The sequence below is a fragment of the Vanacampus margaritifer genome, chromosome 12 (assembly GCF_051991255.1).
Source record: "Vanacampus margaritifer isolate UIUO_Vmar chromosome 12, RoL_Vmar_1.0, whole genome shotgun sequence".
In the NCBI taxonomy this organism is placed as follows: domain Eukaryota; kingdom Metazoa; phylum Chordata; class Actinopteri; order Syngnathiformes; family Syngnathidae; genus Vanacampus; species Vanacampus margaritifer.
The window spans coordinates 3,164,829-3,180,895 of NC_135443.1; the positions used below are offsets into that span (position 1 = coordinate 3,164,829).

The 16,067-nt window shown below is 39.8% G+C and overlaps 1 protein-coding gene across 1 annotated transcript in view; it reads right to left on the reverse strand.

Moving 5' to 3' along the window:
* Positions 1-16,067, reverse strand: part of LOC144061159 (ryanodine receptor 2-like) — a 77,110-nt gene that overhangs the window by 35,722 nt on the left and 25,321 nt on the right. The window contains exons 33-52 of the mRNA XM_077581324.1: positions 15,571-15,847; positions 15,384-15,498; positions 15,174-15,306; positions 14,928-15,031; positions 14,680-14,815; positions 13,515-13,701; positions 13,256-13,364; positions 12,722-12,842; positions 12,468-12,637; positions 10,638-10,858; positions 9,795-9,885; positions 9,577-9,717; positions 7,794-7,945; positions 7,588-7,666; positions 7,387-7,476; positions 7,082-7,219; positions 5,780-5,857; positions 5,629-5,704; positions 1,897-2,020; positions 204-319 (exon numbers count right to left, since the gene is read on the reverse strand). Of these exons, the coding sequence (XP_077437450.1) occupies positions 204-319; positions 1,897-2,020; positions 5,629-5,704; positions 5,780-5,857; positions 7,082-7,219; positions 7,387-7,476; positions 7,588-7,666; positions 7,794-7,945; positions 9,577-9,717; positions 9,795-9,885; positions 10,638-10,858; positions 12,468-12,637; positions 12,722-12,842; positions 13,256-13,364; positions 13,515-13,701; positions 14,680-14,815; positions 14,928-15,031; positions 15,174-15,306; positions 15,384-15,498; positions 15,571-15,847 (2,658 nt within the window). The remainder of the gene's footprint in view (positions 1-203; positions 320-1,896; positions 2,021-5,628; positions 5,705-5,779; positions 5,858-7,081; positions 7,220-7,386; positions 7,477-7,587; positions 7,667-7,793; positions 7,946-9,576; positions 9,718-9,794; positions 9,886-10,637; positions 10,859-12,467; positions 12,638-12,721; positions 12,843-13,255; positions 13,365-13,514; positions 13,702-14,679; positions 14,816-14,927; positions 15,032-15,173; positions 15,307-15,383; positions 15,499-15,570; positions 15,848-16,067) is intronic.

A 16,067-nucleotide genomic window follows, 5' to 3' on the forward strand; every position in this document is an offset into this window, starting at 1 on the left:
AGCATCAAATCTAAACTAGCCCAAGGTCACAAACTGTGAAAATGACTCAATTTTTTTTTAATTTTATTTTTTGAAATGACATCAGGTAGATGCCGCGGTGTCATCATACTTTGAGTACCACAGTAGCGACATTTGGAAGCCTTGCAACAAAGCGAGGTCCTCAAGTATTGTCAACGACCCACTTTTGAAATGAAAGCGTTTACCGAGCTCCAACATGTGCTCCTGAGCTTCTTCTGTGTAAGACAGCAAGCGCTGAAGTAGAGTGTGGCCAAAACAGTTGGCCGTGGTCGGAAAATCCACATCAGCTTTCTTGCGATCCCTGTCGAGAGAAATAAAACTTATTAAAGCTGCGAGCAGCGACCAACAGATACTCGATCTGCCTTGTTTCTAGTAAATCAAGCCCTCATTTAATGACGTAAGCAAAAATGATTTGCAATTCGGGGCTTGTTTGAGTTCATTTACTAGTACAAGTTTAATTCTATTTAACTAACACAGATCCTTAAGACTTTTCCATTTGTGCTGTTATGATTGATGTGTGGAACTTTCAGAGGGCGTATTGAGTACCTGTTGGGAACAGTAAAATAGAGTGAATCACCGCATGTTGCCATTTGTGGATTTTTGGAGGGAACCTGTTGTTATTTGCTGGAAAAACACACATTTAAAGCTCTTGTACCATTTTTAATAAAAAAAATATATATATTTGTGCTGTCAAACGATTAAAAATTTTAACTAATTAACTCATTTGCTACCAAAAACTTACGTTCTATTTTAAATGGTTCACGTGTCCCAAAGACGTATTTATACGTTAACAAAATAAATAAATATATATTTCTTTATGCTAGAGTAAACAGAAGGCTTTGATGCAGCCTCTCAACTGCAGAGAACAGTGGAGGAAATGGTACGGCCAGCAAAAGAGATGAGCCAGGGCCATGTTGAAAAAAGCTAATTTACCCACAGTTCTTTACAGATTTATAGTAAATAGTAAATATATTTAGAGTAATGATGAAACTTAGCTATATTCTAATGCTAAATTCTGAAAAACAGAAACAGATATAAAATATACATTTTTTTCCTGATGAAAGAAGAGACTCTAATCTTTCTTTTGATAGGTTCCATGTTTTTGAACACAATTTTCTTTGGGTCTTACAAAATCAGTCAAAACAGCCGGAAGCGGTTGCTTCAGTGGAAATGGCTGGGAGTGCTTCAAGGTTTCGTCCTGATGCGAGAATGCACTACACTCCAGCAGCATTAATTTGCGAGGCACCGTGGAGGTAACTTGAGCAGAGAATTTTTCTCTGAGATGATACACCAAAGGCGTACAACTAATATGCTATTTGAATTTGGCTCTACAATGTGCCCACATTACTTTAAGTTCTCCAACAAGCATCAAGCAAGTAAATCAGAAAGTAAAACTAGCTTATAGTTCATGTTTATTCATCTTACCGCCAGTGACTCCAGTTTGAGTGCGCACTGAGATAACTCACTGAGGTTTTTTTTTTTTTTTATGCTTTAAATTAATCTCCAGAGTAAACGCTTTAATTTTGACAGCCCTAAAAAATATATACAAAATATTAACTTAAGTAACTATTGTAATGTTGACCATAGCCTTGATTAATATAAATAATTGCGTGGGCATTTATAAAAATAAAATAAAAAACGGGTGGGTGTCAATTAGTTGCGGATTTTCCCCAGGATTTGTGTCCTTGTAAATTGAGGCACATTTAGGCTCCCAAAAAAGGCAATCCTGTCTCTATTCTATCTTCAAACATTTTCCGAAACTGTGGATGCTGTGAGATGCTGTCACCGTGCTGAAAAAGTAATGAGGACCACCTCATTTATATTCCACTGTGAATGCAGGAATTTGCTTTCGCAGCCAGGAGCCGATGCTGTCCTCACCTCCACACCGTGTAGCCGTTGAGCTGAAGGAACTTGAGCACATCCTGGGCTCTCTGCCGGAATTTGCTCTTTTCCTTCGCACTCAGGTTGTCAAAGGGCGCCAGCGCCGCATGCCCGCGTCCCCCTGAGGAGACACAAGGGTCAAAAAAACAATACAATTAGTGAAAAACTCAACCTTTGTCTTGTGACCACACAAATCGTACTCCACAATTGACTTTTTTTTTTTTCCACTTCCAGGCTTGCTTTAGATGAGCTGGGACTGCACAATAAATTCAGTGGGACTTTCACATAAATGGTATTTCCTACTGTGACCTTCAAGAAAATGGAACGTACCATTGATCTTCCTTCTCTCTTGGGGAAACAATTGCAGTAACCCCTACAATTTATTTCCAGCAATGACACAAAGTTTGTCTTTTTATTTCATAGAGTATTTCCTCTCAAATAAAACAACAACTTACAGTACATACACTACATGTGAAAATTTATATTTAAATCATTCATTCCCAGCCATTTTCACTGAAGCAACCCCCTTCGCTCCCAGCTGGATTTTGACTGATTTTGCATGGTCCACAGAATATTGTGTTCTATTGCTATAAAAACATACCAAAAGAAAGATTAGAGTCTCTTCTTTCATCAGGGAAAAAAAAAAGTATATTTCTAACTGTTTCCATTTTGTAGTAATTAGCATTAGAATATAGCTAAGCTTCATCATTATTCACAAATCTGTTTAAAACAGTGGGGAAAAAACCTTTTTGCAACATGGCCCTGGCTAGCTCTCATAGTGCTCGCTTTGATGCTGGGGAGCTAGCTAGCTAGCTAGCATCAATGGCTGAAGCCAAACTGTGGCAGGGTTTTTACTTTCCGGACCTGGATTTGCTACCTCTGTTTCAGTGCACTAATCTGTGTCCAATCAGCATCTTCATATGGCACACCTGTATGGTGGGATGGATTATCTCGGCAAAGGAGAAGTGCTCACTATCACAGATTTAGACTGTTTTGTGAGCAATATTTGAGAGAAATGGTGGAAGAGGTTTTTGATCTTTGAGTTCATCTCATAAACAAAAGTGTTGAGTTTATATTTTTGTTGAGTGTAGTTGCTCCCGGGGTTGGAAAGTCTCTAAATAGAGCGGCAACATTGAATTGGCTCGCTTTATCGCATGCCCTCGCTCTGCCCAGTCGCTCGCCCCCCCCCACCCCCCACCCATCTCACCAACACCATCCACGAAATGGAGTGATTTGAACCAGTGTGACGAGTAAGTGTTAAAAAGTGTACTGTCACTATCCTTTGTTGACTGTAGAATGTCAGAGATCTTTAACTCTTTGACTGCCAAAAACGTTAAATAACGTTTAGTAAAATCCTATGGAGGAGTGCCAAAGACGTTAAAAGACGTTTTTTTTTTTCAAAACAGGTGAAACTAACCATTTTCTATTGTTGATTACTCAAAAACGGAATAAGGTAGAAACAACCTTTTTTTTCTGATGGAAGATGAGAGTCCAATCTTGTTTCCATAGTCCAAACACATAATTTTCTATGGACCTTGAAAGATCAGTCAAAATGCTTAAAATCGGCTGGCACCCACGGCATCCCTTTTCTGAAAACGTCTGGCAGTCAAAGAGTTAAAAGGCGCCTGAGAAATGTGAACAAATGGATACATTACATTAAACGAGCTCTTTTGCCAATCTATAAACGTAATTATAACAGTCTCTTTAGCAATAACTACAACTGCAAAGTTTTTATCCTTGGAAAGAAAAAAGAAAAAAAAACACCAGATAAACAGCTTTCTACTTAGTTCTTTTATCAAATGATGACAGTGGTTAAGTGAAAAAAACAACCAAATGGCTGATATTGTGTTGTGTAAATATAGCCTGGTATTGCTGATAAACTCAATACAACTCTATACATTGTAAGACTAACGATGCTATCAGACAGGTGCATGCATGCAGTCACGGTCACTATGAGGTCATGCTGTCAATCAAAAATCAACTTTTGATCCCGTATTCACTGCAGTTTTGCCATGGATTCTTTTATTTGAGCACATTCAAGAGCTGAGACGGCAGGAGAATAAAAGAATAACACAGGACAATGTTGATTTACATAATAGGCTGTATCCTTGAATTTGCCCCGTTTTAAGAAAGATGTGCCGCAACAATACATTGTACACAGACATATCGAGAATATCTTCAGCTTCAACAAAAAAAAAAAAGAAGAAAAAAGTTTCATTGGAAACTAAAGCCAAAAATGAATAATGCTCAATCTCTTAGGCAAAAATAAATAAATAACTGTGAGCGTTTGAACAAACTTCATACTTGGACTTGTTAAAAGGAAGGATTTTGATGTTGGATGTTTTATTTCAGCGGATTGAACTCGGACCTCCTGCTGCTCCCCCGTCGTACGGAGATATCTTTCAAGTTCTACCATCAGAGAACAAGAGCTCGCCTTGAGGGCGATGCTGAAACGATTCAGAAATGTTTCCCAAATTGCTAAGGGGGACCTCCACCAAGCCACCAAACTGCATCCTGTGGACTTGGAACATTTAACGCTATCAAAAGCTAATTTACATTCACATGTGAGCAGCAAGCTGTTAGCGGTTAGCACGTCTGCCTCTGAAGTCTGAAGTTTGGGCTTCCAACCTGAGCTCTCGACTTCCTGTGTCTTGCTTGTTGCCCCTATTGCAAATATTTATCTCCGGGTATTTCAGCTACAATACAAACACAATTATTATGAAGAAAATATTCATCACAATCATTTTGGTAATAATTGAAATCACTCCTCATTAGGACGATCATTAATTTTTGGTACAAAACAAGAACATGTTTAAACATATTTAACGTTTAATCGTAACTATTAAATAATTTGCTCCCCAAAAACGTATAAATACATGTTATTTTAAATATGATCATGATCCCAAAGACGTATTCATACGTTTTTTTTTAATGCTAGAACCAATGGTAGTTATTACAAAAACGGCCAGGTGGCAGCAGAGTATAAGAGATCACCTAGGGCCATGTTGCAACAAGCTTTTTTTGCCAGTGTTTTTAACAGGTTTGTGAATAAGGATGAAACTTAGCTTTATTCTGCTTATTGCTCCAAAACGGAAACAGATAGAAATATATATTCTCATGTTTTTTTATAGCAATAGAACAAAATATTCTGTGGGCCTTTCAAAATCAGTCAAAATCCAGTAAAACAGCCTGGAGCGAAGGGGTTTGCTTCAGTGAACATGGCTACGAGTGAATGATTTAAGACAAATAAAATAATTTGAAACGCTATCATTATACAAGTTCCTTTTGGATGAACCAAAATTTATTAAGTTAGTTATTTTAAAATTAAAGAGCAAATTTATAAATTGAATGAATTATTACATAATTAATATTATTTAATTTATTATTATTATTATCATTATTATTATTATTTAATTAATAATTAAATTAATAAACAACCCAATCAACTCAAAATTGCATTAAGACGAGTCCCTCTAATAAGGATAAGCTCTATAGAAAATTAATGCAAAATGCAAAATTTATCTGCGAAGTGTACCCAAACTCTGTCATCTTGTATTAATCATTCCAGCAGTATTATTTTACATTTTGAAGTTCTTAAGTTCAAGGCCTAAAGCCAATGTGCAGCTATGGTGTTCATCCCAAAGACCTGAGATGTGAAAGCATGAAAATGAGGATACATTGATGAGGCATGATCAAGAGAGAGAACCGAGACATAATCATTATTTGTACCTTTACTCTCTTGTTCAAGTTTCTTCCTCTTAGCCCAGGAATTGTGGTAGTTTTCAGCCAACTTTTCAGCCATAGCCTAGGAAAAAAAGACAAAATGAAATCTCAGCACAGATGCGGGTGAAGCAGCTTGAGAGAAATCGATATTACTCACACACTGATCCCATGATAAGGTAATGCTGCTCGTGTCAAAGGGTTTAGGGCTGAAGGTCGACGCCCCTTCAAAAGACAACTGAGGGCAAGTAGAAAATGTGTGATTAACCCCCACTATTCGCCGGAGACTGAGACGGAAATTGAAGAATAAAAATTCCCAAGTAAATGAAAAAGATATGGAATTGCCAATAGATGCCCCAAAGACAGAGAAAACAAAGTCTGGACAGTGCTGGTGCCATATTGTAACTAAGCTTGACATAAACGTCGTTATGCGATGCAACACAACGCAGAGATACTTTGCACACATATATAGAGTATTTTACGTTCATCTTAAATTATCTTTATGGCCGTTAGTGAACTGTAAAAGAAATAGACTGATTATTATGAAGACATACATTGTTTTTTAACCCCCCCAAAATTTTGGGGGACACCACATCAATTCATCTGTTCAAAATAATTATGCATGGTTTTGTTTAATATTTGATCTATATAGGATGCATCTCCCACAGGCGTAACATTGCACGGATGTCAGGGATGAGTTGAACATTTTTTGCCCCAAAAATTTCCAAATATCTACTTAACTCATTCAGACCCAAAAACTTATAAATACGTTTGTACGTATAAAAACGTTTTTAATACTTCATCTTTCACTCCCAAAAACGTATTTATATGTTTTTTTATGGTAGAGCGTACACAAGGCTTTGATGCAGCTTCTGACCTGAAGAGCAATGATAGTTGCTACAAAAACGGCCAGCAGGTGGCAGCAGAGTATAAGAGATCAGCCAGGGCCATGTTGCAACAAGCTCTTTTTGCCAGTGTTTTCAACAGATTTGTAAATAATGATGAAACAAATAAAATACTTTCTTTTCCTGATGAAAGAAGAGACTCTTAATCTTCAGAATATTCTGTGGACCTTGCAAAATCAGTCAAAAGCCAGTAAAACAGTCGGGAGAGAAGGGGGTTGCTTCAGTGAAAATGGCTGTGAGTGAATGAGTTAAAAAGGCCAAAAAGTGACCAAGGCTAATGCAAATCGAAACAATATGGCGTCCATAAACCATGTGACATGGATTCAACTTTGTTTTCCATAGCTTTGGATGCCACAAGATGGCGGCAAAGGCAATGGCCTGACAGGGTGAAGCTCCTCCACTCACTTCAACAGTGTTCCGCTGCGCCCACATTTTGCCTATGCCAGAGTATGACTAAAGTGAATAAGTGAGATCTTCAGCGGAGGCAAATTCGCAAATGCTAAACAACGACCGAACATGCCGGGGGGTTTTTTGTTTTGGTTTTTAAGTACACTCACCTGACCGGACTGCGAAATTCTTCTCGTGCAGGTGTGCAGGCCGAACGCGTCTCCTTCCTTGGTGCGCTCTATGGTCCACCCGAAGGCCAACATACTTTTGATGGTCTCCTTAATGGCCCAGCGGTACGCTTCCTTGTCCTGTAGAAACACAGAAAGACCAACGAAACTGAAATTTGTCAGCAGGGAAAAGCAAAATCTATACTGGCGGAAGGGCGGCGATTCAAATAAGCAATAATTCAACAACGGAGGCATTTTAATCTTTTATATGGCAAAGAAAGCCTGTGGGTTTTGTTTATTCAGACTACCTTTTCAGCTAAGGCCCTGTAGGGCTTAAGAAGGGGATGAACCTTGGTGCTCTCGCAAAGATGCTCCCCATGAACCCAGCCATTGGCAAACTGGCAGACAAAAACAAGAGTTCAGAAATAAATTATTACATGCGGACATTAGCATTAATGCATTCCTCGCACACATTGTAAATTCTCAACCAATGGGCAATGAGCTTCTACCTTATCTAGCGACCACTTCTCATGAGTGTGCTCGGCATATTTGTTCACCACAAACTCCAGTCTCTCAGGCACGGACACGCTAAGGAAATGAATCATATTAACATATCTAAATTGAGTCTTCGTCACCAACCTTGCCCTGCTAATGCACTATTATTCTGTTGACGAATAGAAAATGGGGAAAAAAAAATGGTCAGCTTCTTACGTACTTTGAGGTTTCTATAGGTTGCGGGTCAAATTTTCCATCAGTGTTTTTGTCCGTTTGGGACATACAATGCGGGTCCAAATGTTCAGGAGGAAGGGCCTCAGCCATTGCACAGAGGCAATGGACACACAGTTTTGATATCTCGGGCTCATATTGCTGTAGAAGAAACACACATATGCACGTTTAATAGATACAAACATTGCATAATTCAAAATGGTCAATTAACCATATACAGTACATTTAACATGGGTACTTTAAAAAAAATAAAAATGAAAGTGAATGTTTAAATAATTCAGGCTAAGTTTATGGACTCCTAAAAACATAATGGGCCATATTTTTCATAATGTGTCAGATTTATGGCGAGCAAGCAAGCTTTTGTCCCCCTCATTAGAGCTGGTGTGTGTAAACATAAATATCATTAAGATAAGTTCAGAGGTGGCAAATCCAAGTCCAGAAAGTAAAAACCCTGCCACAGTTTTGCTATGGCCCCAGGTGCTAGCTAGCTCCCATGGTGCTCGTTTACCTGCTAGGGAGCTAGCTAGAGGGCTAGGTAGCGTTAAGGGTCAAAGCCAAACTGTGGCAGGGTTTTTACTTTCAGGTACTAGCTAGCTAGCTCCCTAGCTAGCTCCCATGGTGCTCGTTTACCTGCTAGGGAGCTAGCTAGATAGCTAGGTAGCATCAGGGGTTAAAGCCTAACTATGGCAGGGTTTTTACTTTCAGCAGGGATGTGATTTGACCAAAGTGAAATTATGTGAAAATTTAGCCCGGGGTCTGGGGGCCGCTGGCACCCAGCTAGGTCCAGGGCAGTGCCCTGGTGGGGGGACAAGGGGAGCTCATGGGTTTTCCGTGTTTTTAAGTACTTTCAATGCACTCACATGACAAAGAAATAGACAAAACAACAGCATAAATTTTCAATGTATATTGAACTATCCCATATAAAATGGCAGTTTTAGTCAACTCAAAATCAGTCGCATTCAAAAACATTGGACTGCCTTTGCTTTTAAAAACTATCACTGAGAATATCATCATATCTAACTAATGTGATTACTAAGTTAACACATAAATAATGTTGAAGAGTTCAAATTTCATGAACAAATAATTGTATCATGACCAAATGAAAAGTAACTCATATTAGAGCATACCACAAATGTCTTTGTTATAGCAGAAGATGTTATCTGTCGGAGTCATGTGCATACACAATGAAATACAAAAAAAAAAAAAAAAAATCTGATTTTTTTTTTTTGGGGGGGGAGATAAAAAAAGCGGAATTCCGCGAATTAGCGGAAAAATCACATCCCTGTTTCAGGTACTAGCTAGCTCGCTCCCATGGTGCTCGTTTACCTGTTTTTGTAATAACTACCATTGCTTTAAGCGACCTCTTCAGGTCAGAGGCTGCCTTCTGTATGCTCTAGCATAAAAATAAAAGTTATTAAAAAAAATATATAAATACGTTTTTGGGACCATGGCAATATTTAAAATAGAACGTTTTTATACGTTTTTGGTTGCAAATGAGTTAAGTATACATATGACGTAAAAATAAGCTGTGAGTTGTCAGCAGTCAAATAGCAGGAAATGTTACTTTCAGTAGTACAGGTAGTTCTCTCAAGACACTCTGACACTATTTTTTTGCAGCCGTTTGATGTGAGGCAGATTTGGGACAGGAATGTGCTCATCAAAGTCATTCTTTGATGTTTCCATGTTCTGGATGAGTCAGCTAAGACACATTTTGAGGGTCGAGGGAGCGCTCAAATCAAATATCGTTTGGATGAGTGTTGAATTGTCTTTACCTTCTTCGCCAAAGCCTTAAACACGCCCCAGAAAAGCTTCAGCGATAAGTGCAGCTCCTCTTCGGAAGCCAGGCTCTGGTTTCCCTGCCCGCCAGTCAAAGAGTAGTACTTCCATCTCTGCTCATAATGGCTGCTCAAAAGCTGCGTAGATAAATGTGTACGTGATCGTGAGCAATACATTTTCGCATGAAATTAAAAACTGCGCTTTTTGCAGTGACCTTTATTGGTATCTTGCTTTGGTCCGTGAGAGTGGGAATATCAAAGACAAGACGTCGAAGAAGAGGCTGCATCATAGCTGGTTGGAGTTTACTGAAAATAATTTTGCATAAAAAAAAATACAGGCATTAGTAGGAATCATATAAAAAACATGTAGAGCAGTGGTGGGTGGGTCCGATTTTTTTTTTTGCATAAGGGTCAATTTATTTTTATTTTTTTTAAGAACAAAAGGATAGATAGGCCAAGTCATTCCTAGATGAGGTTAAAAAACAACCCCAAAAATATTATTATATTTATTTAAATACTTTAACATATAATAATTATTTTATATTTACATATATATTTATTTTATTATTATTATTATATATTAAAATATTTTAATTTAACTGTAATTAAACACTGGTTTAATCCAAAATTAGCATACTAAAAAATCTATTTACATTGAGTTAATTTACAAAAAATAATAAAAACTTACTATGGATAAATACAACATCTCGAGAAGATCTGGTGTACAGTACATTACAGTAACTGTAGCATATCCACTCGGCATGATGAATCATCACTTACTGACAGATCATATCATTAGAGAATGACAAATCTAATTATGAATTGTCATTAGCAAATTGTTGATCAAATGTATGATTTGGTAATTCGAAAATGATATCCGAACCATGGCAAAACATTGTTAATGCATAACAAACAAGCAGGAAAAATCAATGGAGGCAGGGAGGGATAGCAGATTGTTGTCATTTTGCTTTTCCTACTTGGTGTAATGTAGAGTTCGTTCTTTCCGGAAGAAAATAAAAATCCAAGTGCACTCAGAACCCAATACAAGGATGTTGTACCTGCACACAGCCAACAAGCAATCTTCAGTTGTGTCCCTCTGGGCTTTGGTTAAGCTCGAGGCCCTGGAGAGGCTGTAGATGGCCTGGATGAGAGAATCCATAAGGGCGGCGTGGTCCTCCAAACCGCGGAGGAGGGCGGAACACTTGGTGAGCAGCGGAAGCACAGCCGAGCACAAGTATCTGTTGAGAGCCAAGGCCATGTCGGTGGATCCAAAGTCGTCCTGAGATGAAAAAAAGACCAATTAAGACACTGTACAGTCAAGTCAGGAAATTTGATTAGAAAACAGACATCCATCCATTTTCAATAGCGCTTGTTGTCATTAGTGTCGCCGGCTAGCTGGAGCCCAGAATATGTTGATGCAACCAACGTCTTACAAATCATGTTATGCCATCTAGTGGCAGAAAACTCAACACAAATCAATATCACACTCGTTTTTTTTAAAGTACAGTACAGCTTTTGAAATTTAACTCAATTTTTTCAGTTCAATTCCTGCAGAAATTGCATGGGAATGCTGAAAAGCTGAATGCTAAGATTTGAATGCCTGCGTTTATGAAGTAAATTAAAAGATAAATTACTCAAATGTGGTCCAAGCGGGGTTTGAACCGAGGTACTCCGTGGTGGAAGATAATTTGCTGTAACCACTGAGCTAATGACTTGTTTGAAATCATGGCTAATGGCGTATTTATTTTGAAAGTTTCATCTGATGATTAATCATTTCAGTGAAATTATAATGTAATTCTTGATATGTTGGTATACATGTATATCACTTAGCATGCATATATTTGCTACGTACAGTCAAAGGTGGGATTCGAACCCGCGACCTCCTGGCTGGACAATGCACTTCACCAACTGCGCCACTGAGCAGTAATGATGATAAGTTGTATGTAAGTGGGCGTGGAAAGTGGGACTTAGAAAAAGTTCAATGTCAGTCCAATTGAAAATTAATGGAGAAAAGTTGATATTTAACGTTAAATTGTGCGAGTACGATATATACCGCGGGAGGCGTGAATTTTTGAAGCAAGTTGAAATTTGAACGGTGTAAATCGTTAAGTATTATGTGGGAGTTGTTTCACAGGAAAAAAAGTGTGGAGAATAAAAATCACGAGAATAAAAATCACAATAACATATGTGACGCTGCATCAAATGACTAAAAGATGCAGGCATATTTTGTGTTATTATTATTTTTTTCAACTTTTATGTTAACAACAGTATGAAAACTGAGAAAATAACTTTTTATTGTACATTTAAAACAGATATAAAATTTCCGATTAATCATAAGTTAACTATTGAAGTCATGCGATTAATTACAATTTAAAAATGTAATCGTCTGCCACCCCTAGTTTTCTTATTTTATTATTACGAATCGATATCAGGGGCAGCACGGTGGCTGACTGGTTAGCACGTCCGCCTCCCAGTGCAGAGGACGTGAGATCGAGTCCGGGCTTCGGCCTTCCTGGGTGGAGTTTGCATGTTCTCCCCGTGCTTGCGTGGGTTTTCACCGGGTACTCCGGTTTCCTCCCACATTCCAAAGACATGCATGGCAGGTTAATTGAACACTCCAAATTGTCCCTAGGTGTGATTGTGAGTGTGGTTGTTCGTCTCTGTGTGCCCTGCGATTGGCTGGCAACCAGTTCAGGGTGTACCCCGCCTACTGCCCGAAGCCAGCTGGGATAGGCTCCAGCACCCCCCGCGACCCTTGTGAGGAAAAGCGGCCAAGAAAATGGATGGATGAATCGATATCAGGCCAATATCGTATGTCCGTACTCACAGAGTGTAGTCAAAAGAAATCATTCAAAAACGAACTATTGACCAAAAAAGATACAGCTCACCGTGTCGAGAGCGACGGCCAACTGAAGGTCAGGCAGAAAGCCAACTTGAAGGAGGTGGCTGAGAAAACTCTGCTTATCTATGCCGTACACTCGGTCCACAAACAGAACCATAGCTGCCTTGTGGTCGGGGCAAAACGCTGTGGATAAGTCGGGCTCAACCACCGAACCATCTGCAAAGCAACGTTTACAGCTTCATGAATGTGTTTTCAATGTGAAAGCCAATCCAAAAATAACATTTAGCGATCCTACTCCACCTTTTGACAGTGATGGGGTTTGAAAAGAGATGCTAATGACTCCCTCAAGATCCTGGATGGGAATGAGCGACCTCAGAATGGCCCGCATTCGGATGGCTTCTCCTTTGCCTCTTTGAATCAACTGCAACGTTTCAGAAAAATTCGATTGGTTGGCGAACGCGTGCGATGATCCGTACTGTACGCGCACGACTCGGGCACAAGAAAATGTTTTATTTACAACCATATTACAAGCCGACGGAGCTGGGATTTATCATCTATCTGTATTTGATTGATATACGGCGCAGTGTGTTGCTCTGCGTGGGAAAGCCAATATTTTTCCACTGCGGCGCCAAATGCGATGAGACAAGCCATCAATGTTCGAATGCCTGCGCATAGAGAAGCAGACGACATGTGGTGGACTTCCATTCGTCAGTAAAATAGTGCTTTCACGTCAATCTTCTTTTTCTCCACAACGTCCAGTAGACGTGATTATTGGCAGCATGGCCGACTATTGATGCCCGGAATGGCAGCTGAAGTCCGAGGAAAAACACTGACTTGCATCTCCGGAGCGCAGCGCCCCAGCAAGTCGATGAGGGCCGAGTAGAAGGTCATGATGGCGTGCCCCATATGAATGAAGTCATCTTCACCATCCTGGGCAATATCTCTGTATCGGGAAGCAATTAGGACAATTAGCAGCTTGCCATTAATTGGATCATTTTGAGAAGAATGAAAAGGCTTATCTGGAAATAAAGCCTTATTGATGGTAATCTTGAGTTTCGGCGGCAGAATTCGAGGCATTTATAAGCAGACTAACATTGTTGCGTTGGACTGGTAGGCCGTGCAAGGTCTGTTTATAGACGAGTCCTCTGATAGGCTGATGGCCTCATTCATGGCCGCTAGAAGGCCGTGTCCACCGTCACCTCGCAGCGCTGGACCGAAACACTCGGGCTGACGAATCAGCAACCTCAACACTAAGTAAGCGTTCTCCTCCACGCTCTCACCTGCGGTCAAAGAGTTTCAGCGTTTACTCGACATCCACTTTCAGATCCATGAACAATTACAACTTTTAAAACTCATTCTCCTCACTTGGACAATTACTGTCACTAAGACAGTTCAGAACTAAATGCTAGTATAGGACAACTAAATGTTAGTGAGGCAAGTACTTGCTACTAGTTCTATTAGTAAAGCCGAGTCAGGCTATAAAAACGGCAGAAATGTTCACGGCAGATGGAAGTTGGATGACTCAAAGCATCACAGATGGGTAAAGAATAACCCAAATTGGGTCAAAAAAGGCCCAACCCAACTTTTTGGGCTTATTCAATTAACCCAAAACATTGGGTAAAATAAATAAACCAAAAGCAACCCCCCATGGGTTGCTTTGTGGGTTAACACTAATAAGAATTTGCTCCAACCATTTGAGTTGCATAGCTCAAAAAAGTTGGTTTGAATCATTTTTGACGCAATTCAATTGAGTTATGCAACTAACCCAAAAAGTTAGGTGAAATGTATAACCCACAAACAACCGAAAAAAATGGGGTTGTTTTGTGGGTTATTAATTTAATTTGACCCAACCTTTTTTGGGTGAAATGACTCACAAGGTTGGGTCAGGTCATTTTTTACCCAATTCAATTGGGTTATTTAATCAACCCAAAATGTGTCAAATTAATAACCCACTAAGCAACCCCAACACACTGAGCTGATTTGTGTGTCATTAATTTAATTTGACTGACAAAACAATCTTAATTAAATTGACATTTATACCCAAAAATGCGTTAATAACCCATTTAAAATAACCAATTTTTGTATTGTTTTGTCGGTTATTAATTTGGGTAAAATAACCTAAAAAGACCCAATATGGGTTATTTTTATTATAAATGTTTTTAGAGTGACGCGTTTAATACTAAATGCTGATACACGAACATATCCTGACAAAGACACCCAGATCTTAGTAAAAGCAGTGAAAGCTCGATTGTAAACACCATTGCAGAATACAGCAAAGCGTAGAAAATCCAGGTAACGCTCCCCCTCCACGGGGTTCCATCCAATATCAGGGTAGCCTCTGGCCACAAGCAATGAGCAGCTTTTCAGACCACAGCCGGCAAGGCAGTGCACCACCTGCAAATGAGAAAACTTTGTAGCTGAAAATAATAACGGCAGGGAATCAAATTTAATACGTTGAGTTACTCAAGCTCAACTAAAGCGAAGAAAGAAGGTTCCTAAATTTCACCTTCTCGAGTTCAGGCTCCCTCAAAGCGAGGGCCAGCTCGTTATTGTCCATGACTGAGGCTGCTGCCACATCCAGAGGGGTGGCCCCGCGCATTGACGGTGAAGCTAAAAAAATGAATAAATACATCACACATTAAAACACAGACTCATAAACATAATGTCAGGTCGTTGAAATTTCAGGAGATCACTTTGAGGGCGGAAATTCATGCATACAAATGACGAACAGTGCGGTGAGATGGGACATTACCAAGTCCGACGCTGCTGTTTTCTAATAGGTAGCTTAGGTGGTCAAAAAGGGCTCCCTGGTTGAGTCGGCTGATGCGGCAAAAATAACAAAGGAATCGACAGCAGCTGGCCACCATCTTTGGGAAGGAAATCTCCTTGCAAAAGCAAATAATGGCGTGACAATTCAAAATGGAGGCCAAGTTTGATCTTTTATCATCTCTGCAAGACTGACCGTGGATTCCTTTTCTCCAAGAACGTTGACCATCACCTCCATGACTGTCTCATGCATGCCCAACGCCCTCATGAGGTTGGGGTGCTGGTAGAAAACCTTATTGTTCATGATGTCTCTGTCCCGGAGACAAAATCAAAGTCAGGATTATATTTGAATTGAATATATGATCATCGAAATCTAACCTTACCCGAGTCTTCTGATCATCAGCTTTTCCTCTTCATTCCCCATACGAACGCTGAGTAACGAGCGGATTTGTCCCAGCGAGGACAGCAAGGTCATGGTGTCCTCCACGGACGCTTGACTAATTGTGTAGGCTTTGGAAAGCGCGGACGCCATTTGCCCGCCGAGGCCCTGATACTGGCGGTGCAGCAAGGAAAAGACGGCCCTGACCAGTGCGGGATCCTCCATCTCAATCTCTTGAGCCCAGCGCAGCATCGTTTCAGAGATCAACATCTTGAGGGACTCTAGAAAGTGGGGAAAGGAAATCAAAATCCTCTGTTGTTTTCTGAAAAACTTACACGACTGCTTTGTAGCCTTTCTTGTTGTATCCTGCTGCCCAGAGATGGCAAATCCAAGTCCAGAAAGTAAAAGCCCTGCCACAGTTTGACTTTAGCCCCTAGTGCTAGCTAGCTAGTTCGCTCCCTAGCAGGAAAAGGAGCACCATGGTTGCTAGCTAGCTAGCTC